Below are 22,215 nucleotides of genomic sequence, written 5' to 3'. Positions count from 1 at the left end.
TGGAAAGTTGAGGTGGAAAACCAGACTGAGAGGAGAATTAAATGCCTCAAGTCAGACAATGGAACTAAGTACGCTGATTTGAGGTTTATAGAGTTTTGTGACCAGCATGGCATAAGGATACATTTCACAATTTGTCGTACACCACAACAGAATGGTATGGCAGAAAGGATGAATCGAACTCTAGCTGAAAGAGCTCGGTGCCTTAGGTTTAATGCAGGGACTTGCAAAGAACTTTTGGGGTGAGGCAGTGAGTATGACATGTTTCTTGGTTAACCAATCACCAAGGGCATCCCTAGAAGGAAATTTTGCAGAGGAGGTATAGACAAGTAATGTGGTAAACTACTCCGATTTTAGGGTATTCGGTTGTCCAACCTATGTGGACATTTCTAGTGAGGAGAGATCAAAGCTTGATACAAAGTCTAGATGTGGCATTTTTCTAGGGTATCAGAAAGGTGTGAAAGGGTTCAAGTTGTGGGATCCAATGACAAACAAAGTGGTGATCAGTAGAGACGTGGTTTCAATGAGAAAGCCATGGCGAAGCATACTCAAGAGGAATATGAAGAGAAACAGGAGCCAGAAAACTTGAGCATAGATGAGCATGTTGTATAGGTGGAGTTAGAGACTCAGGGCGATAATGGCAGTATTCAATATGCAGAGAGTTCTAGCTTAGGAAACCAGTAGGATGACAGTATCGCTATACACATAACAAGATGCACAATCAGACCACCGCCTAGGAATGGATTTGATGATCTAGTGTCTTATGCTCTCATTACCAGTTGCAATGATCAAAGTACTTTTCAAGAGATGGTGCACAACCAGGAGAAAAGTAGATGGATGGGTTCTATGGTGGAGGAAATGGAATCATTGCATAAGAACCAGATGTGGGATTTAGTGGAGCTTCCAAAATGGAATAGGACGATAGGTTGCAAGTGGGTGTATATGAAGAAGGAAGCGGTATCAGAGAAGGAATGAGAGAAGTTCAAGACACGGTTAGTAGCAAAGGGATACTTACAAAAGAACAGGGTCGATTATAATGAAATCTTCTCCCCTGTGGTCAGGCACACTTCCATCAGGGTAGTGTTAGGATTGGTAGTGCATTATGATATGCAATTAGAGCAAATGGATGTAAAAATAGTGTTTCTCCATGGTGATTTGGAGGAGTAGATTTATATGGTACAACCATAAGGGTGCAGTCAATCCGAACAAGAGCATTTGGTTTGTAAATTGAAGAAGTCACTTTACGGGCTGAAACAGTTTCTGAGGCAATGGTACAAATGTTTTGACTTCTATATGATCCAGATAGGCTATAGGAGGTGTGAGTATGATTAATTGTTGCATGTTTGTTAAGAGTCTTGATGATGGTTCTCTTATTTTTCTATTGCTTTATATTGATGACATGCTAAAAACTGTGAAGGATATGGCTAAGGTAAATAAGTGGAAGACTCTGTTGAATAAAGAGTTTGACATGAAAGATCTGGGTGCAGCCGAGAAAATTCTTGGGATGGAGATTTGCAGGGACAAAATTGTAGGAAGGTTGTGGTTATCTTAGGGTGGTTATGTGGAGAAGGTGTTGGAGAGGTTTAGTATTACTAATGCAAACTGGTAAGTACACCGTGAGTGAATCACTTTAAATTGTCTATTGCTCAGTGCCCAAGGATGGATGATAATATTCGTGACATGTCAAAGGTTCCTTATGCTAGTGCAGTGGGCTGTTTAACATGCTATGGTATGTCCAAGACCACACCTGGCACAAGTTGTCGGTATAGTATGTAAATTTCTTTCAAATCTGTGTAGACAACATTAGGATGCCTTCACATAGATTTTTCAAATACTTGCGGGGTACTTCTCACTATGGCATCGTGTTCGGCAGGCAACAAAGTGATCCATCAGTTGTGGGATATATTGATGCATATTATGCAAGGGATCTAGATGACAGGAAATCTACAACAAGGTTTGTATTCACCTTTGTAGAAGGACCTATTTGTTGGAGGTCCATGGTACAATCTCTAGTTGCAATATCAACAACTAAGTCAGAGTATATGGTAGACGTCAAAGCTGCCAAGGAAGCATTGTGGCTTACTGGTTTAGTCAAGGAGCTAGGCATACAATAAGGTAGAGTTCAGCTGCGAGTGACAGTCAGACTGTCATCTATTTGGCAAAAAATCAAGTGTATCATGCAATAACCAAACATATAGATGTGAGGTTCCACAGGAACCGGGAGTTGGTTTCTTCAGTTGAACTTGTGCTTGACAAAGTTCACACTTCTGAGAATGTAACAGATAGAGTAGTGGGTTATGTTTTTGATTTTCTCCTAAGGGGCATATATTCACCAAAGTGGTGTGGCTCATATGTTGAGTGGAAGACATGTACAAAGAGAAAACGTGGAAGAAAACAAGAATGTTGACTTGCCAGAGGAAACCGTAGACGGTTTGGTCCAAGTGCAGAGAAATAGTCGACTGTTTTGTCCTATTACATCAACTGTTTGCTCTCGGTATTAAACCATCAACAGTATGTCTGAAACCATCGACAGTTTGGATCGGTAACTCTACATTGCTTTTCAAATTTTGAATTGGGAAGTTCGATAGGTTGGGTTTGGAGGGAAAGCTTTCGGAAAAGTTGTATATACATGTTGTATGATGCAACTCAGTGTCTTTGAACACAAGATAGTGAAAATTTCATTTCTATTTCCTCCCGTGGATGTAGGCATTGCCGAACCATGCACGTAATTCTTCATGTCATTGTTTTATTACTTTCATTATACTTTGTATGATTGTATTTTTTTTTTAAATATATATTTCACTGTTTAGTGTTGTATTGTGAGATCATTTGTTTCCGCTGCGCATTGATGTGTACAACAGTTTGGGTATTAGGGCCATTGAAGGCTGTTAAATGTCATTCAACTATTCATCTTCAGCCCAAGAAAGCCCACTTGAAAGTAGTATAAAATTGAAAAAAAAAAATCGGTTTTAGGAAAACTGGCGGCTTGGTTCCATAATAAACTGACTATTTACAATTTGGTCTCGGTTTAGAGTTATTGAAAACTGAAAAAATTAGTTCAGTGTTCGCCTTTAACCAAATTGATCAGAACCGATTAAAACCCTAGTTGAAAAGTAAACACAGTTATAATAATAAATCAATTTCCATTGCATGGCCAACCAACTAATCAAAATTCGCACCAAAACACAGGCTACCAACACATTAATATATATCATTACCCACTTAAGCTGTTCAACAACTTAAAACTTGTGTCTAACACATTCTGGTGGCTATATCATTACCCACTTAGAGCAGTGATAACACTTAAACTTGAGTTAAGCACATTCTGGTGGCTATGCATCCTATGATCCTATGAATCCAGACATATGAGGAAAACCTACACCAACAGATTTAAGTAGAGAGTAACCTATCCCAACATATTCAATTGGTATGGGATAGTAAATTAGTAATGTGCGTACCTTCTTTTTTCTTATTAATAAAGCGGTTGACTTCAATTTTTTTTTTTTGTTTTCTAATCCTATGGTAATTTTTCTAGCTATTGATTATCATATATTTTCTCAAATCGGTGTGCCCCACCTACTCCATAAAATTTTATTCCTTTTTTTTTTTTTTTGTTTCTGCTTTGCCTTCCACGTTTTGTTTTATTGCTACATTATTTCTGTAGGACTCATGCACATTGACACTTCACAGTTCACATCCTCTCCATTTTTCCATGGCTTCCCATCACTGGCTCATAAAATGTGAAATCCCCTGAAAATTCAAGTGTAGGAAACACGCAATGAGCATGATGTTCAAATTTGATTGAAGTTAATTTGCATTGAAAATTTAACCCAAAAGAAAACTATAACAGAACGGAATCACATTATCCATGCCTGGTAAAACTATACAGCTATACATTAATGGCTAGCTAATTCAAGAATATATCATCGAAATCACCATCCATAAGAAATTCAGGAGCACTGCTTGCAATCTCATCCAAAAGCAAATCAAATTCTTCATCGATCTCAAAGCAGTGTAGTTTGTGCTTCAATGGTGTCACAGAAACTTGCCTCTGCTGGTGAAGTGAAGACCCAGCAGATGCTGAAACGTACTCAGTAATAGTACCACCGTAAGTATTCTCATAAGAATTCCTTTTAATCTCATAACCATTACTACCCATTATAAATCCAACATAATTCCCAGCTGCTGAGGAATTACTGATGGGAAACGGAATCTCATGTTGCAGTTTCATTCCTCCGGTGGAATTTCTGCAGTCTGATATGGTGCAGATGGGCGCTTGGGAGCTGAGAAAACGAGCAGAAGCCAAAGGGGGCATGGAAATGGTGCCACTGGGAGGAGAATGCTGCTGCTCTGGGAATAGAAAACTTATTCCTTCTTGAATTCGCTTCAAACTCCGACGATGCCTCTGCAAAATTGTACATGCATGTTTCTCCTATATATCTTAGTTCATTTTTTCCCCCATTTAATGATGAAGAAGGGCATATAATGAAATAGGATTTACCGATTCAGGCCTCTTTTGTGTAAAAATGAGTAGGAAAGGGGGTTTTGCATGAAAGTTAATTCAGATGGCAGCAAAGACATACCTGCAAATGACTTGCTATGTGGTGTTTGGTTACTCCTGGGGTGTTCATGAACTCTAGAATTCTGGTTGGAGAAGCCCCTAAATGAAAAAAAGAAGGAAGCAAAATAATCACATGAATGTGAGAATAAGCTAGATTTTGATCATAAAAGTACTGATGAAAGCAGAATTAGATGTGTTTCATGTACTTGCAATTCCCAAGTGTTCAATGGCTTCCAAGAATTTGTGATGCAACTCATTAGTCCAGGCTAGCCTGTTCTTTTTCGTCTTGCACTTGGAACTACTTTTAGCTTCATATTCCCGTGTACTTGCTATGCCTGCATCATCTTTTCCCTTCTTCCTTGCAAACGCATCTTCCCAAAGGTTTTCAATATTACCCATGCTGGCGGATTTAACCGTATATAAATAAGCAGGATCCCTCCCGAGTACTCCTGTCACAATTTTCTCTTTGTCTTCAGCCGACATCACTGCATATATAATATTGTTAGTACCAGTAACCAAGAAATAAAAACGAAGGTAGAAACTGTAGGCTTCTAGTTCATGTTAGTGCAAATTCCAACACCTTTTAGAACTCAACATTTGTTAGGTGGAAAGGAAAAGTCAAGTAACAGAGTAGATTTCATTCCGTCGCTGGTGCTTGCATGTGCACTAAACGTATAGTTCTGAGTTTTAAGTTTTACTGGATTTTTTCTGTCAAATAACTAGTGGAAGGACAGAGGAAATTAAAACAAAGGAAATTCTGAAGCACAAAATTACACTCACAAAATATGGGTAGGCTGAATTCCTTCTCAACATGATTAAGGAGCCCAAGTTCATCCATACTGAGCATAAACACTGGTGTTAGAACCAGATAAAGTCTGGCTACCTTATCCTGTACAGCCTTTAAAGCATTGCCTGCGCTGCCGAAGTGCTCAACTGATACGGGGGAAAATGGAAAAACTTAAAATGACAGAACCAAAAATAAATAAATAAAAGAAGAAAGAAATAAGCAATACCTTCATAGTTACAACTCCTTAGCAGCCTTGCCACAACACAATGGCATGTAGGATCATCCCCCACAACCAGAAAACAAATTTCGGAAGGGTAGTTTGCCCCTCTAGTAGTTTCAGCTAAGCCACTGTCCATGCTTTGTAAAGCTACTGGGAAAATAAGCAAGAGACAGATGCATGTCACTCAAATCTAACATAAATATACATAATTAGTGTATACAGTGTATGTATCATGCTTCTTTATCAAAAAAAAAAAAAAACTCTCTTGGCATGAACAGCCTTAAGATGTAAGATTTAAGAACTAATCAATGTAAAGGGAAGAAACCATTGCGCATGACAATTTAACAATAAGAAGTCTGATAATAATTGGACCCAAGGGAAGCAATTTCCAGGCCTTTAACAGGCTTAATTCTTGATGAAAGTGGAAAGGGTACGGCGAAGAGCACATGCCCATAAGATACATAGGAAGCTAGCTACAGTATGGTGATTACAATATATGCTTAAAAATTAAAATAAGCTTTAATTATTTACATCATAATATGTTGATTTTACTATGGGATTGACAGATCCGTCCATATAATGTGCATGTTTTTGGCACCTGGCATGGTGAATATGCACGAAATGGCAACAAAATGTGGTTAACCACTGTTGGTGTCAGCTATAGAATTAAATGCAATCATATCTCAAACGTTTAAATGAAAGTGACCTAATAGAGAGAGATTTTTCCCCTCTAAACCGAATTTGTAAAATCCAAAGCCACTTGCCTCATACCTAGGGGTGTTTGATAAAATTTAGCCATTAACGATAAATGCTGAATGCAATTTTGAATCTGTGGATCAACTACAGAATTCAATTAAAATCAATTTCTGAATCCGAATGCTGAATTAATTTAGTCATTTGGCAATTAATCTTTAAATATATATAAGTGAAAGTTTAAAGGATTAAAACTAGTTTTAAAATTAAGTGAAAACCTGTTTATTAAAATTAATAAACATTTTTTGAGATCAATTTTTTTTATATATATATCAAAATAATGTGTCTCAAATATAAAACATAAAAATATTTTCTAATGTAAATACTTTAACGTAAAATATTATTTATTATGAAACATTAAAAAGAAATTATTATTTTTTAATTAACACTTCAGCTAAAATACTTGCTTTTTTTTCCATTTTTTTCACCTTTCTTTTGCAATAATTTTAGTTTTATAATTTCCATCGATGGATCTAACATTTTGATTCTTTATATCTACAAAGGAAAATCTTTGTAAATATCCACAAAGTAATAGTTAAAAATCTATTGTATTCATATCTCTTTCTGTTGTGAGCTTAGATTCGCTGAACAGTAGAGTTCATTTTAATATACAAAAGAATATTTGAGTTTTCTTCAAAATTGAAAACCACACTAGTCGAAATAATTCAAGTAAGATGAATCTTTCCAAATCATATTTTGAGATCTTGTATAGCAATAAATAAATCAAAGCATAAGTAGCAAAAAAAGTAAAATAAATAGACCACAACATAAATAAAATGGAAGAAGGAGAAGGAGAAGAGGGAAAGAACATGCCAATGTTGGAGAAGCAAGAAGAATGTCCAAAGAAGAGAGAGAAAACTAAAGGTGCTCCTTCAGCAATGGAGAGACCAAAGAGATGAGAGCTTGTAGAGATAGGGCATGAGTCGTTTAGATGATTGTGGGAAGAGGGCCAAGGTTGTCTAATTTGTGTTATATTTTAGGGGTAAAAAAAAAAACTTCTAATTTGTGCTCTTACATAATCAGCACCAACGATATTATTGATTCTCTTAGAAACAATCTAGAGTTATTTAAGAGGCTGGTCCCAAATAACACCAGTTCGGTGAATTTTGAACTGTGAAGAACTCAATATCTATTTATAGATCACTAAGCACAAACAAACGACCCCCTTTAGGTTGAGTTTGGATGGATCTTGGGTTTTGACATTAGATTTAGATGGATTTGAAAAAAAAAAAAAAAAATCTAATATAATTTTATATTATATTTTGTCCGAATTCATACAAATCCAAATTCCAAACATCTTCTAAACATTAAGATTAAATGTTCATTCATGGCCCACTAAATTTTGTAACTTCATCATTCACTTAATTATAGGCATTAAAATTCCATAAAATTGAAGCTCAATGTCGAGGAAAGGCTACCTTTGGTATGAGAAATTATTTATGGAGAATGATGTTGGTCAAAACATGTAAATGAAGTAGCCACTAACCTACTTTGTCCTGAGCACCTAATTAATTACTACCAGTTGATTAGTCAACTAGCTACTCATAGGGTCTAAGGAATTGATAGTCAAAGATTTGTGTATCAAAACTGAGTTCGAGCATACAATTATAAGAAGGAAAAGTACTAACGCTCCTACACACTCATTCCATAGACAATACAAAACAACTTTAGAATTTCAAACAAAAGTCATGCAAGGTCATTGATTCTTCATTTAAAGATTAGGTTACTTCCCTTTAGATATTGTTCCACCCTAATGACCATCAAGTATCCCATTAAGTTCAGAGGGCTTCTCTTACCTCGAGAATCCCGAAAGAACATTATCATATGCCACTTTCGAGTTTTGTTTTTTGATTAATTAAGTTAGCACATTCCTCAAGGTTTTATTAAGTTTGATTCGTTCATAAATTCAGAGGATCCTCAATGCATATCATGCACCGATATTTTCGAAGAAAACTCAAGAACACCATACGTCAATATAGCACATAAAACCAACATACCAAACAAGGATGAGATGAACCAAATCAAGCATATGCACGCAAACCAACAAACCATATTAGGAAATCATGTTCATCCATGCAACAATTCCAAGTTAATAATACTTCATTTACATGCCTATCTCCCACTTTATGCATTTTTTCATCCATCTCAAAATACAAACTTAATACCTTTGGTATGGCGTCTTTTATGAAACAATTATAGTTAATAGTTATATCATATTTGGTTTATGGATAGAATGTAAGAGAGGAATAGAATGCAAATTGGAATGGAAAACATAACAAAATCAAGTGATAAATTCGATTTCATGTCCCATATTTTCATTCCATTCCAATGTACCAAACATGTAGTTAATGTTTTCATTACGCTTGCATAAACGAACACATGTAATGAACTACTTTGAATCAATATTTGGATATGGAACTAATTTTACAAAATATTGAATCCAAACCTCTAGTGGATGGGGGCCCAAATCCAAGTTCAGTCCAATTCAAATTACTGACTTAAGGCCCAATAAAACAAAAGGACCTGATAGGAGTACCATGTTGATCCTCTTGGAGATCCAAATGGACCATTTAATTACAAAAAATATTTGGGTAAAAGACATTGACCTCCCCTAAGGTTTGGCAAAAAGACACTAACTTACCCCAAGTTTTCAAAAATTACAAGGACCTGTGCTGAGGTTTCAAGAAATCTAGGGGCCTCCTATGAGATTTGTTAAAAAGACTCAAATCTCCTCTTATATTTTTCAAGAAGACAAATCTTTTAAGGGAAGATTTGCGTCCTTTTGGCAAATCTTAGGGAAGATTTGTGGAATTTTTGAAATCCCAAAGGAGATCAATGGAATTTTTGAAATGTTAGGGGTATATGGAAAATAAAGAATTTATTTAAATTTGTAAACTATTTTTATATTTTTAATTTTTAGATTTCAAAATAATCATAAAAAGACAACTTGCTTTAAATTTTCTAAAATTTGTATAAAGTAATACTTAGAATTGTGGATTTTGAGGCTTGACTTTCAATTTGTGTGAATTTAGAAGAAATTTGATACATAGTCTACATAAATTAAAGTCCAACAGCTGAGTTCCACACTTCCATATAAAAGTAAGTTATAAATGTAGAAAAATAATTGTTTCTCTAGACCTCATGATCGTCTAATATATTTTCCAAATCTTTGCTTGTCTTTCTTCCTCTGAGCAATGGAGACAGCCGTTGACTCAACCCTCTGGGTTTGGGCTGGCTTTTGAGTATACTGCCTCATAGTTCGTTTTTCAGTTTATCCACAATGCAGTAATAAGACTATTATATTTGAGTCGAAGGTTGAGAATAATAATTATGATCATTCTTTTCTTTGAAATTTTACTTTTAGGGTCTAAGTTTAAATTTTCTTCACATTCACCTTCTATTTCTTCTCTAGCATCAAAATTTGAGGTTTAATACGCTTACCAAAAACAATTTCACATAGTTTTTTGCAAGTAGGTAAAAGTAAAACTGCATGCAAAGGCTCTAGCATTGTCATCGAACTTTCTCATTGTTACTAGCCATGTTTAGGACACCATCCAGCTCCTTGACGTCAGTAGCAATGCTTATGATACCATCGCAACTGGGTGATGCCACACACTCAAACAAGCCGGCCCATGGCTGACCAAGTGTAGCGTCCCACACTCTACACAACAAAACCTCCTTGCATCATGTTCTCTAAGTTAGCCTATGGCTGGCTGTGTTACCACTTGGCTGAGGATTGTGAATGTTGAGAACACTAATTTTATGAATGCATGCTGGCAAATTTGGCGCCCAAGAAAATACTTGCACTCACCCCCATTGTGCCATATAAACAAACTCCAACGCATCTCGTACTGCATTCAAGTAGAATACAGGTGAAACAGTAATCTGGAAAGAACATGAGAGAGAGAGAGAGAGAGAGAGAGAGAGAGAGAGAGAGAGTGAGAGAGAGAGTTCAGGTTGAAATTAAAATTAAATGTGTTCAGAAGGAAACTTGTGGGCAGGAATTGATGGCATCCACAATGCTTTCCTTATTTTGCTTTCGCTTCCTTAGATGAATTATTGTGTTTAATGAATAAGATTCATGCATAAACATTACTATTTATTGCTGTAACACTGTAATAAAATGACAATATGTACAACTTAGAAAAAGGATGCGGCACACTGCATAAAATTATACTACAGAAACATGTCAAAATGCAGGTATTTTGCTTCGCGAAGAAGGCAGAAACCCAGCCTATATCATGTCAAGCTGATTTCTACCCACAAAATTTCCCATGAGATGGCAACTGCCAGTTTGAGGCCTAGACGCAAATCTTAATGCACACCACCTAGTCAAACAGAAGACGACGCCGAACAGACTTGGGTACGTTCGGACTTGATGCTTTCCTCTTTTCTTTGGAGGTCCAGGTACCCTGATTGGCAGAATTCTCAGCTATACTTTCTCCATGCTTTTCCTGAAAACTTGCTTTGGTTGAACGGTAAAATTCAGTAATATTCAACTGAACCCCTCTAGATTTTGGTGATCCTGAACTTCCATGAGCCTCGTCAGAACTCAGAACCGATTTCTTCCTTCTTTTCAGTTCTTTCAGTTCCTGTCAGTTTTCAAGCACAAGTACAAACGTTTAATACAGCCTCTCTGGAAAATATCCAAACTCCCAAGAGCCAGGATGTCACAACAATAGCATGTTCACCTTGGCAATTTGCTTATTATTGTGAATCCTCCAAGTTTGTGTGAACACGAGTTCACAACCCTAACATAAAAGGAAGCAGCTTTTATCTAGAACAGAATACCATGTCCTGACAACTCCTAAGAACTCAAAGCTCGTCAAAAACTTGCCACTTAATAGAAGTGGCAAGTTTTAAAAATAAAAGATGCGATGGTTTCAATGCTAGACCTTCTGTTTTGTTTCAAACTGATAAGTTTTTCCTTTAAGAAAACATAAATAATAATAATCAGACATCTTCATGCTTCATCAAATTTGCAATGAAAGAATATCTAATATGATCAAGCCTGTAACAGAAACCTCTTTTCTCCAAGTCAAGGAACAATCGGAATATGTATGATCTACAAGAACACCATTGATTGTGATCACATTTCTTCAATACAAATCATTTACTCTAACTAATCACACTATTTCATTGGCAAATTATCCAGATATATTCTTTGTTTGTTTTCTGTAACACAATATTTACTATGGAATCGTTTAATCAACCAGAGGTGGTTGCCACAATGAATTATTGTTGTGATCAAACAAATGGTGCATGCTACTGATCCATTTTCTCATATAATGATACAAAAAACAACATATTTCTTAATTAAACATAGCAATGTTTGTCATGGAGGTCAGCTAAACATATATTTTGTTTGCAAGTCAAGTCACATTTCATGCCTTCAGAGTTAAATGCCCAGTTGGTCAACGAATTTTTTAATGTGTCCCATGTTGATCATTTTCATTCTACATTCTCGCAAATGTGGTTACAGTATATTCTAAAATGATGCAATTTCTGTCCAATAATTGCACCAGGTTTGCACATAAATTGCTACAATTTAGAATGTCTAGTGACCACAATAGGTAAAAAAAAAAAATTTGTAGTGACTGAGATTATTTTAAAAATTCAATGACTGAGCATTTAGCTCCATACTTCGAGTTATCATTTCTACGTTTTTCCCAGGCTTAAAAAAAGATCATATCATCATTTTTTTTTATAAATATTACCAAGTGAGAGATCTGTATTCTTGAATTGCCATGTGGAAAGGATGTCAGCCTCCAGGTCCATTATATTAAATTTTTCATATTTACCACTCGATTGCTTGATTGGAGAGGTTTTCGTTTATTTTTTGACTGTTGGAGTGAATTACTATCTTGTTCCAAAACTTCACATTTTTCATGAATGTTTCTCAAAAGCTTTCATTTTTAATCTGCTAACTCATCCATACTTAAAACTCCGAACCATGCATATAGTTAATCTCACAATTAAAAACAAAAACAGAAAGGAAGCAACAATTCACAGGTCATATATGGTATCATTCCCAGGATTGCTGTGTCCAAAATTTTGATCTCACAATTCCAAGGCCATTTTTGACAGCCTAAGAAAGGAGCAAGAAAGCAGAAAAAAGAACTGCATATAGTATACATACATTAGGGCTAACGAACCTCTGGGGTTAAGGTTTTGTGCACAGATGATGATAACCAAAATATTAAGGAAGAATTTGCACCCTTGATTTGAAGAGAAAATGATGCAGTAACCATCATAGCTTGAAGGAGTACCCTCTCTGGAAGCCTAAAATGAGCAGTGTGACTGACTAACCAATAAGCATTTTTCATCTGCAAAAAGTGTTAGAAGACCATTGTTGAAAGTCGTTTCTTATTATGTTCAATAAAGTTCTATTTAATTTAAGCTTATTCAGGGAATTTAGTAAGTTTATTTATAGAGCCGTTTAGTATCCATGTCAGTGGTGCTAATGGATACTGGATATGTCTCATTAAAATTTAATGGAGCCTTCTTTACACAAAATTTATATTCTAAGATGTCAATAATTTTTGAAGATTTTCATTTCTAAGAGTTTCTATTTTGTTTGGTGAGTTCAAGCAAAAGCTTAGAAGCTTTCTGTTTTAACATACTCAAGTCTTAGTTGGTCTACACATTACTTGATCATGTTTTTTTTAGAACATTTTGACATTTGTAGATGGTTTTGGACACATGGATCACTGTTTCTTTACTCAGAAAAAAATGTAGACCCTTTCAAAGAGCCAAAAAGGAAATTCCATTATACTGGAATAGAACCAATCAATAGAATCTTGAGTGCTTATGTAGATTACTGAAGCATAGGTTGTCTAGTTTCTGCACACCCTCTAGTTTTTCTTTCCTCTCCCTATTGTCTCCAGTACCATTTTGTATACCTGCAATCTTCTTCCAACCCTCACTCATAACACTAACTCAACCCTAGAACCCAATTCTTTCCATTCTAAAAACATCTAGCATATTGTTCTCGTACCACAACAAGACTGAAATCCAACATTAGCTGCAGTCCAGAAATTTCTGAAATTCCAGCAACTAATCACCCCCTAGGCGTTGGTTTGAACCCTAACAATTGCCTTCTTCCTCCGGAAACCACAAACCACCACATTTAGCCGCCAAGCAAGCACATCAGTTTAATACTCCTAAGCAGTAGGTTATAGAAAAGAAAGAATGAGTAGAAGTCATTTATTGATATTATCGGGAGGTTCATGCAGATCCAGTGTAGCTATTTTTTTTTTTTTTTTTTTTTTTTTTTGCAGCTTTCCTGAATTACAACCACTTAAAAATGAAAAAATAACAAAATGTCAGAACTTTCTCCATCCCTGATTTCTTCTGGACTAACAAGAGCAGTTAGGGTGGTAGAAAGGGATGAATGGATTGAACGAATAAAGTCAATGAATGAAGTCAGAAGTTCAGGTTTTATACTCAACTGCATTCATCAGCCATTCACCCACTATATGCTTCCTGTACCAGAGGCCCTCAACCACCCAAATCAAGCTAGAAGATCTCCAATATTTATAAAGCAAATCCTTAATTAGAAGGCAGACTGACATTTTTAAACAATACCATAAAATTTGTTTCATAGCCAACTCTGAATGCTAACAGCTGGTAGATCAAAGGAATTGATTCTGTTGACTTTTTGATTATTTACTGGACTAATTTGAGACCATCTTTTTCTCAATTTCTCTGTTTTTTCCTATTTCCAATTTTTTAATAGAGAATTAGATCAAGAGGGCAATATCTGGATTTTACCTAAGAAGAGCTTCCCCCAAAGAGAATCAAAGCTTTTTGGTGCTAGCTACAATAGTAAAGATGAATAATTATCCAAAGGCACGTCAAATTGGACTTCTATTTATGTCAAGTCCAATAAACTGAATCTGAAACAGATCATTATAGGTGGGCTTAGCAGGGTTATTACAATTGGCACGAAAAATTTAAGTGTCAAGGGCTCTTGGAACCACAAGGGCAAGGTGCAAAGGGCAGGTGTGCACCTTAGCGAAACGAAGTGCAAATCTTTAAAGTGTCAAATAATATATATTAAAAAGATTTAACACATGATGGTAGAAAGAGCTACAAAAAAGTAACATTAGTAACTTTTTCACCCAGAAAAAAGGCAGGCCTTGCCCATTAAAAATGAAATATCCAGCAAAATGAGGTATCCAGTGTGCATTACATACCCATATCCATACTAATGTCACATGCATCATACACAGATTCTTCACACATTTTGAAGTACCATAGATTTTAAAAAATAACTGCAGATAATTTTTCAGTAAGCACACAAACCAAAATGTAAAACTGCACTCCAATTCTAAGGCCCTCAGCTTACAATCTCCAATTCTAAGATTCAAGCAGTAGCATAAACAAGTCATTGGAAAAACAGAGGGAAAAGGAAAGGGTGGGTACCTTTTCATCCAAAAATCTTTTTACTTCTCCTGGGAAAGCACCACGAACTAGCTCTGTATTTTCATCAGTCAGCAAAAACCAGCAGCCATCATCAACATGAACCTGGAGGCCGTCAGGTTCATCCAATAGATCAACAGATTCATTAATTTCCATAACCTCTTCACAATGGATATCATCAGATTCTTGAATAAATGTTGTATGGGAAATGCTGCCTTTTGTGGAAGCAGCTTTCTTCCACTTGACCAAATAAAACGGGTGTCCAAATCTTATCTTCACACGCAAAATTGAATCAAACTCATACTGTCCAATTAACAAAGATTTGGTTGGATTTGAAGCCTTTTCTCTCAAGAAAATGGTAGACAACATGGGGAGCATTCTCTGGCGAATATAAGATGGCTCCCACAACTGATGATAAGCTAAGAAATCAACCAACATTTCCATTTTTGGGCTTTCCCATGATAGACAAGGGCCATCATTTGCTGCACATTGCACAATAATCAGAAAAACTTAATAATTGACTAAGACTTGACCCAGAATAACGTAAAAAAAAATACACAGAGCAAACCAAGCATTGCAGATAAAACAATAGACAAGTCAGGGCAAGGAAAATGTCATGATACAGTTAAAACTTGGACGGCAAACAGAACAGGGTTGACTAAACATAAGAAGCTCAAGAAAAATAGCAAGACCCCACAGACTGAGGTTTCTTCCATCCCTCAGTTGGTTATTAGTAACTCATAAATGCAGCAATTCTTCTCTTTTTTTCCTAAAATCTCTTTTAAGTAAAAAACAAAGAATATAAAAAAGTTAATCATGCTTACAGACTAAACTATATCCATTCTGTCACCAGCCAGAAAACCATTAGTATGCTTGATATTGACTAGTCCAACAAAACATACCACAAAAATAACCATGATGGCTGCTCAAATACATGTCAATGATCTCATCATTTGGGAAATTATGCTGCATGGAAATTTTTTTGCAAACTTTGATCCGCCAATTTTCATGCTTCTTCAGTTCCTTTTCTTTCCTGTCCTGCCATCATAACATCATGGAATGCATTGAAATTAATGCAAATTGCAGAAATGACAATGTAAACTGCACACAGAGCATCAACGAATGGAGTGACTGTAAAAGAAGTACCGCATCACAGGAAAAGCAAGCACATCTGAACCCTACAGGTTTTCTGATGCAGCCTTCTGTAGCATTAGTCTTGCAATGCTCACAAGCAAACTTGTAATGGGATTTCTTGCTGCCTGGATGCCCACAGAGGGAGCAGTGGGGATTTTTTATCCTCGGTGAGCTCACACCTGAACTGGGAATAAAATCAGATGCAGAATTTATATCATCCTGAAAGAGCAGCATATCCCCATGCCCTATTTCATGTAATCTGCATGACATAATAAGCTAATCTTAACTTGGTGGATAAACAAAAAAATAGAATTCTCGAAAATTGTAATCACTGAAAATAAAACAAGGCAAACCAATGACAAGAAGCAAACCTATTCAAAATCTCGTCTTCATCAAAATTCCGGACAAAACGAAGAGCTGTATCAAGCCCAATCCCCTGCACACCATTTAAATCATGGTCGACTCCAACCATAAGAGAGATAGCTATCAACTGTTTCCTCTTCAGCCCAAGACCAGCTTCAATATCTGATATGTGATAACATTCAATTGGTTCCTGCATTCAATGAAGGCAACCAAAAAGCCAACTGAATAAAAATTCAATACATCCATCCAAAATAACATAGAAAGGAGGCAAAAAGTTTTCAATAAAGTCAAATCATATAGGACAAGAAATGGGGTTTAGGAGAAATAATATCATATAGAAACACAAATGATTAACAAAAAAAACAAAAAATGATGATACGAAATTAAAAGTAATGTAAGAAAAATATGTACGTAAAAAAAAAAAGTTCAATAATGTACATTTTCTCCTCTAAAACAATGTGCATTTTTTTCACTATTTACAAAATGACGAGTATATAACTTTCTACAATGGTCAATGTGCAAACCTTTCATTTGCACTTTTCTTAGTTCTGTTTCCCTTTTACAAAAAATCCTTAATCATTCTATTGTCGACAAAAAATATTTAATCCTTCTTCACATCCCTAAAGATCAGCATATGCTTAGTTGTGGAAAGCGTTTTTATTTTCGTTTTTCAACTTCTAAAGAATTGCATAAATATCATTTCCAGTTTTCCAACCATTGTATAGGAAACTTCAAAAACAACTTTTCACTGTTTTTCAAGTTCTCCATACAAATGTAAGAAAATTGGAAAACAAGTCGCATCTTTGTAATAAAGGTGATAATGAAACTGTTTTCCACAACTAAACAGGCCCAAAGTAGCAATTGTACAGCTCTGAGGAGCACATGTGCATATGAGAAAGAGAGAGAGGGAGATGATTTCAGTAAAAATATAGAAAGTAAGGGAAATCAATATCATTTAATTAACCAAATAACTCACTTGTCCATACAATATCTTCTATTAAACATGTGAAAAAGACAATATTATAAGTACAATAACTCATTGTGGAGGGAGCCAAAACAATAGTCCAATACCAAGACAACGCCAACAAGGCCCAGAAACCTCAACCTAATCCAGTTTAATGGACAAACCATTCCCAATGCAATAGGGGCACGTTCAACTTTATCTTGAAAATAATTGGTTAGTTCATGATGATCTTTTGTATGACTCTAAGCCTGAGCATTGGGATATAAAGCAAACTATGGTGTATACAATTCCAAGAGTAGCTGAATTAAGTGACACAACATATTTTTCCTCCTCTCTCTCTCTCACACACACACATAAGCTGAAAACCAGTGTGACATAACAAGGAGGACTGCTTCAAAACGGAAAAGAAAAAAGGTTTGCACTTTAATTATATGAAATATCCAATCAAAAAAATTTATATGACATAAAAGAAAATGCATCCATTACAAGTGATGCATGTAACCATTTACTGCATTTAGTTGATAAAATTAGGAAGATAACATTAAAGTAAAATTGATTGAGCATGGAGTGAATATGAAGCTGCTCAGATGCTAATGCTTACTCTGCAGTTAGGATGGAGGCTTTTTATCACACATTTAGCCCCAAAGAGGAATGCATCACTGTCTGCTGTGATGCAAGCATCTACATGACCTTCGCTATTTAATTGAGCGCAAAGGGCTTCAGCTTCACCTTTTGCTTTCAGTACGGGCATTCCAAGAAGTTCAAGCAGCTCCTATAGAACCACTATCAATAAATAGTTTCATAGTCCTCAAAAATAAAATACTAATCACAACAAACATCATTACTCCAATGAGTTAAAATGATCATACCACAAGTTTACATGAAAATAAATACAAAGCAACATGAAGTTGAAAGATGGTTCAGCCAGCCAATCAGTTACCAATAAAAGGTAAGCACCACAATTACAGTAAAATTACTGAGAACGAAGTAAGATTCTAATTTGCCTAATATGCTTTTCCCAACTCCCTGCCATTTACTTAAGAAGTGAGTCACATGTACTTCCCGTTGCTCCATACCATGGTTCTAAATTGCGGGAGCGGGTATTGTAACGTAATGGTAACGGGTGTAATGGGAAGCGCAAGTAGCGGATGTTACATAACGGTAAGCGGGTGTAACGGCTGTGAATTTTTTTGAAGCACGCACAACCTTGTGCATATTAGCGTACTTGCATGTTTTAACCTTTTAGCCCTTCTTGGAAAGAGTTGTGTATTTTGGATCCTTTAATTCAAGTAACTAAGTTATTTGGTGAGGGCAGCAAGTTTACATTTGTTTTATACCACCATTGATAGAAAAATTATGTGTGTGTGCGTATTTATACTTCTTATTGTTCTTATCTGTGACAAATTTTATGTGCCCTAAATTAATTAATAAAAAAAAATATATTATACACTCCACTAATCTATTAGACACATACGACATATGAATAATACAAATATAAAATAACTAGAAAAGAAAGAAGGTTGAAATTGAAAAATATAGAACATAAATATCACATTACTAATATTATCAAAATAAAATATTTTCATAAAAAGTTAGTATTTTCAAATTGTAAATTAATGCATCTCTTGTGAGTATTAAAAGAAATAGTAAATTTTGTATCATTGTCATCCTCATTATAATTTTTTCCCCCTATCGCCACATGGTATATTGAGAATGATTTATGATAGGAAAAATGTGAGAAGAAAAAGTAAAAAATAAAATAACTCTTTTGGTGTAAAAGTCTTGTAGCGGTTACGTAACAGCCATAGCGGCCTTTACATAACAGTCGCAGTCCGTAATGGCCGCTACAGCCGTGATTTTTCTTCCCACCAATTTCGCGGTGTGTAATGGTATCGGTAACCCAAAAAACCGTTACGTAACGCTGTTACGTAACAGTCACAGCCGTTATTTAAAACCATGCTCCATACACTTGGCATGACATGACATTGCTCTAATGAAAATTTGAAATCTTGTTTGAATCAATCATAAGGCACTCATTGTGGACTATTCACTAATGAATTAAAACACTAATAATGAAAAAATTTTATAATACAAATCCAGAGAGATTGAATAAGTTACAATTAAAAGTTTAAAACCCTATAAAATAAAAGGTCAAATGACTATCAACAAAAAAAGAAATTAAACATCAGCGGGTGTAGTCTTCGTTGCTGGAGATCAAAGAATAAAAACTCCATTTGATTGAGCACATAACTTAGTTGGCATATTTTTTTCACTCCCATTTTTCAAAAACCAAAACAAGGAAATCCATGAGATTCAAGACCTCATCTTCTTCTGCTTTTTCACCAACAGAACAGAATCGTAGACTCCAAACAGCATGAATCCAGAATAGGCATTACAATTACAGCAAAAGCAGGAGACAGAACACGATCGACATATTTATAGCAAATTAACATTGATAGTTCCACTCACCACACATTCTTGAACACATTTCATAAACGCTCCATTCCTTTCCACAGAAACGCCCTCCCCCGCCAGCGGCAAACTCGACAAATCAACACCAGAAGCACGCAAGAACCGAGCAATCCTTGCCTGAGACTTCAATGGTGACGGGGTTCCGTCCACAACAAACACGGGAAATGCCCCAAACTACAAGACACCTCCGACCCATTATTCTCAAACATTTAAAATAAAAAAAAAAGTCTAAAAACTAAAGATAACGAAACACTTGGAAAAAAAATTATGATTTCAGTAACTTCCTTTACATCGGAAGAACCATAGGGAACGTCATCACTAGTTTGCGAAGAAAACCCATTTTTCAAAATAACAACAACAACAACAACAATAATAATAATTTAACTCATAACTCCCAATATTCGCGACCCAATGAACCCACAAGCGTCAAAACCCAGGTCTTCTTCGCACCCTCAAACCATAACATAAACACATTACTATTCCCCTTTTCTTCTAATTTATTTTTTGCCCCTTGCTTGTACAGGGTTTCTGTTGAGATATATAGTGAAAACGGACCTTAGAGAAGAGGTTAATGGTGCGGAAGAAGGTGAGTCTGAGATGGGGGTGGCGGGCAGCGGCTTTGACGGCGGTTTCGTGCTGAACGATCCAGAAGGAGAGATCGACAGCTATCCGTTTGTCTCTAAGGAAGTCGAACCCTTCGGATCGAGCGTAGGGTTTAAGGAGGTCCCAGAAGTGGCCTCCCACCCCCATTCCCTTTGCCCAATTACGCAACTGTAGCCACAATCAAAGACACAGTTTTTATTTCTGCGTTCATCGTTGAAGAACTGAACGAAGGCCTCAGTGCTGTCGGGAGTATGGACTGCCTTCTCAAAATAAAATGAGGATGGCTTTCCAATTTTGCGCCCGTTAGTATAACGCATCAGGGAACCGCGGGTCTTGCGGCTTTTTGCCACGCAAAATAGGGGACCAATCGGGCCGACGAGTGATCTGTTCACCGTACATTTAAATTGGATTTGAATTTTATACTGGCCGACGTATTTATAAATAGATCAATTTAAAATCGATTCATTTATAAATGGGTAAAGGTCGCCTATTACATAAATACATAGTAATCACTAACACATAAAATTTTAATTCCTACGTCACAGACCCTGACGACAATGGTTGGGTCTTCTGAAAGTTGAAGCTCGCTGTCTCCCTCACACTACCGAAGCACACAGAGTTGTAGAAGCCTCTTGGCTCTTGGGCTCTTCCTCGACCTCACGCTCACAAATCTGTGTTTGTTCAAATTTGTGCTGGCCGGGTTTGTTTGTGTTTGTTCAAGTCTCCCTCGGCCTCACGCTCTCACTTGGTCTCTCAACTCTCGCCTCTCGAGCTCTCTCTCGGCTCTCAGGCTCTCTTTCGACCTCACGCTCAGTCGCTCACAAATCTATATTTGTTCAAATATGAGATCACCCTAACTCCCTCAGCCTCATGCTCACAGCTCTCGGGCTCTCGCTTGGCCTCATGCTCAGTCACTCACAGCCATAGATTTGTGTTTGTTTAGACCTGAGATCTCCCTGACTCCCTCGGCCTCACGCTAGGGGTGAGCAAACGGTCAGTTCGGTCAAATTCGGTTAATTAACCAAATTAACCAAAAATTTCGATTAATAAATTTTGTTAACCGACTCGACCGAACAAGGAGAGCTACTTGAACTGAATCCAACTGAATTCCTTTTCGGGTAATTCGGTTAACCGAATCTAACCGAAATAATTAAAATTAATTATTAAAAAATAGAATATAAGTACACTTTCCCAAAATCTCGTTGCTCTCACATCATAAATCTCGATGGCTCTTTCGCCATGGATGACAACGAGGATCTCCTACGCTGCCACGTTCGAAGGCTCCATCTCTCGCAACTGCAACCTGCAGGTTGTTTCCGTGTTAGGGTGGGGAGCCAAATGTGTGGTGTTCCTGCTTCCTGGTGCGAGACCTAGGGTGCGACGCTACCACCGACGAGTTCTTCACTCTCAAGGTAATCTCCAAGGCTCTGATCGCGGGCGATGACAATAGTGAGGGAAGCCGGCGCAAGCGAGTTCGAGAGGCTATGGTGCAAAGGAGAGGACACGAACAGTCGGGCATAGAGGAGAGGAGAGGATCCTAGCCCAGTAGCCCTAACTGCAGCTGACCTCTGCCTATTCCTAACATATAATTCTTAATTCGGGTAATTCGGTTAACCGAATTAAATTTTTTCATAACCGACCTGATAATCAATTACCCAAAATTTAGTGAACCCATAACCGAACCGACTGACCCCTGTTTCTTAACCAAACCGAACCGAACCGACCAATTTCGGTCGGTTAATTCGAGTTTCCCCGAATTATACTCACCCCTACCTCACACTCACAAACACCCATTTTTTAAACATTAAAAAAAAAAACCACTCTCTTATGCAATCTGCATGAATAAATGTTTACATTTTTTTTTAAAGTTTAAAATTTTAAAAAATAAATAAATTATATTTTTTTACGGGTAACCCGTTTATAACTCATTTATTAAA

The 22,215-nt window shown here is 36.4% G+C and overlaps 2 protein-coding genes across 2 annotated transcripts; both read right to left on the bottom strand.

The window, feature by feature from the left end:
- Window positions 1-3,904: 3,904 nt before the first annotated feature.
- LOC131166726 (transcription factor BOA-like) lies at window positions 3,905-5,041 on the bottom strand. Its single transcript, XM_058125300.1, has 3 exons — window positions 4,765-5,041; window positions 4,581-4,657; window positions 3,905-4,402 (listed from the first exon to the last, which is right to left on the bottom strand). Exons 1-3 carry the CDS (start codon window positions 5,039-5,041, stop codon window positions 3,905-3,907), a joined length of 852 nt encoding a protein of 283 aa, XP_057981283.1.
- A 5,359-nt stretch (window positions 5,042-10,400) lies between these two features.
- On the bottom strand, window positions 10,401-20,668 carry LOC131166228 (flap endonuclease GEN-like 1). The gene is made up of 8 exons (XM_058124576.1): window positions 20,231-20,668; window positions 19,673-19,849; window positions 17,805-17,975; window positions 16,248-16,429; window positions 15,889-16,135; window positions 15,645-15,780; window positions 14,746-15,224; window positions 10,401-10,910 (listed from the first exon to the last, which is right to left on the bottom strand). Exons 1-8 carry the CDS (start codon window positions 20,423-20,425, stop codon window positions 10,647-10,649), a joined length of 1,851 nt encoding a protein of 616 aa, XP_057980559.1. The 5' UTR covers window positions 20,426-20,668; the 3' UTR covers window positions 10,401-10,646.
- Window positions 20,669-22,215: the final 1,547 nt, after the last annotated feature.

Source organism: Malania oleifera, chromosome 10, assembly GCF_029873635.1.
Source record: "Malania oleifera isolate guangnan ecotype guangnan chromosome 10, ASM2987363v1, whole genome shotgun sequence".
In the NCBI taxonomy this organism is placed as follows: Eukaryota; Viridiplantae; Streptophyta; class Magnoliopsida; order Santalales; family Ximeniaceae; genus Malania; species Malania oleifera.
The sequence above is the reverse complement of the archived record's forward strand: the minus strand, read 5'-3'. Positions and strand labels throughout refer to the sequence as shown.

Bases quoted from the DNA above. Each gene is read 5' to 3' on its own strand.
- LOC131166726 (XM_058125300.1), bottom strand. From the start codon at position 5,041: ATGTCGGCTGAAGACAAAGAGAAAATTGTGACAGGAGTACTCGGGAGG. The intron at 4,658-4,764 runs GTACATGAAACA...TTTTTCATTTAG, and splicing joins TGAACACTTGGGAATTGCAA to GGGCTTCTCCAACCAGAATT. The intron at 4,403-4,580 runs GTATGTCTTTGC...ACAATTTTGCAG, and splicing joins ACATAGCAAGTCATTTGCAG to AGGCATCGTCGGAGTTTGAA.
- LOC131166228 (XM_058124576.1), bottom strand. From the start codon at position 20,425: ATGGGGGTGGGAGGCCACTTCTGGGACCTCCTTAAACCCTACGCTCGA. The intron at 19,850-20,230 runs GTCCGTTTTCAC...GGTGTCTTGTAG, and splicing joins CCATTAACCTCTTCTCTAAG to TTTGGGGCATTTCCCGTGTT. The intron at 15,781-15,888 runs GTACTTCTTTTA...TTATGATGGCAG, and splicing joins CTTGCTTTTCCTGTGATGCG to GACAGGAAAGAAAAGGAACT.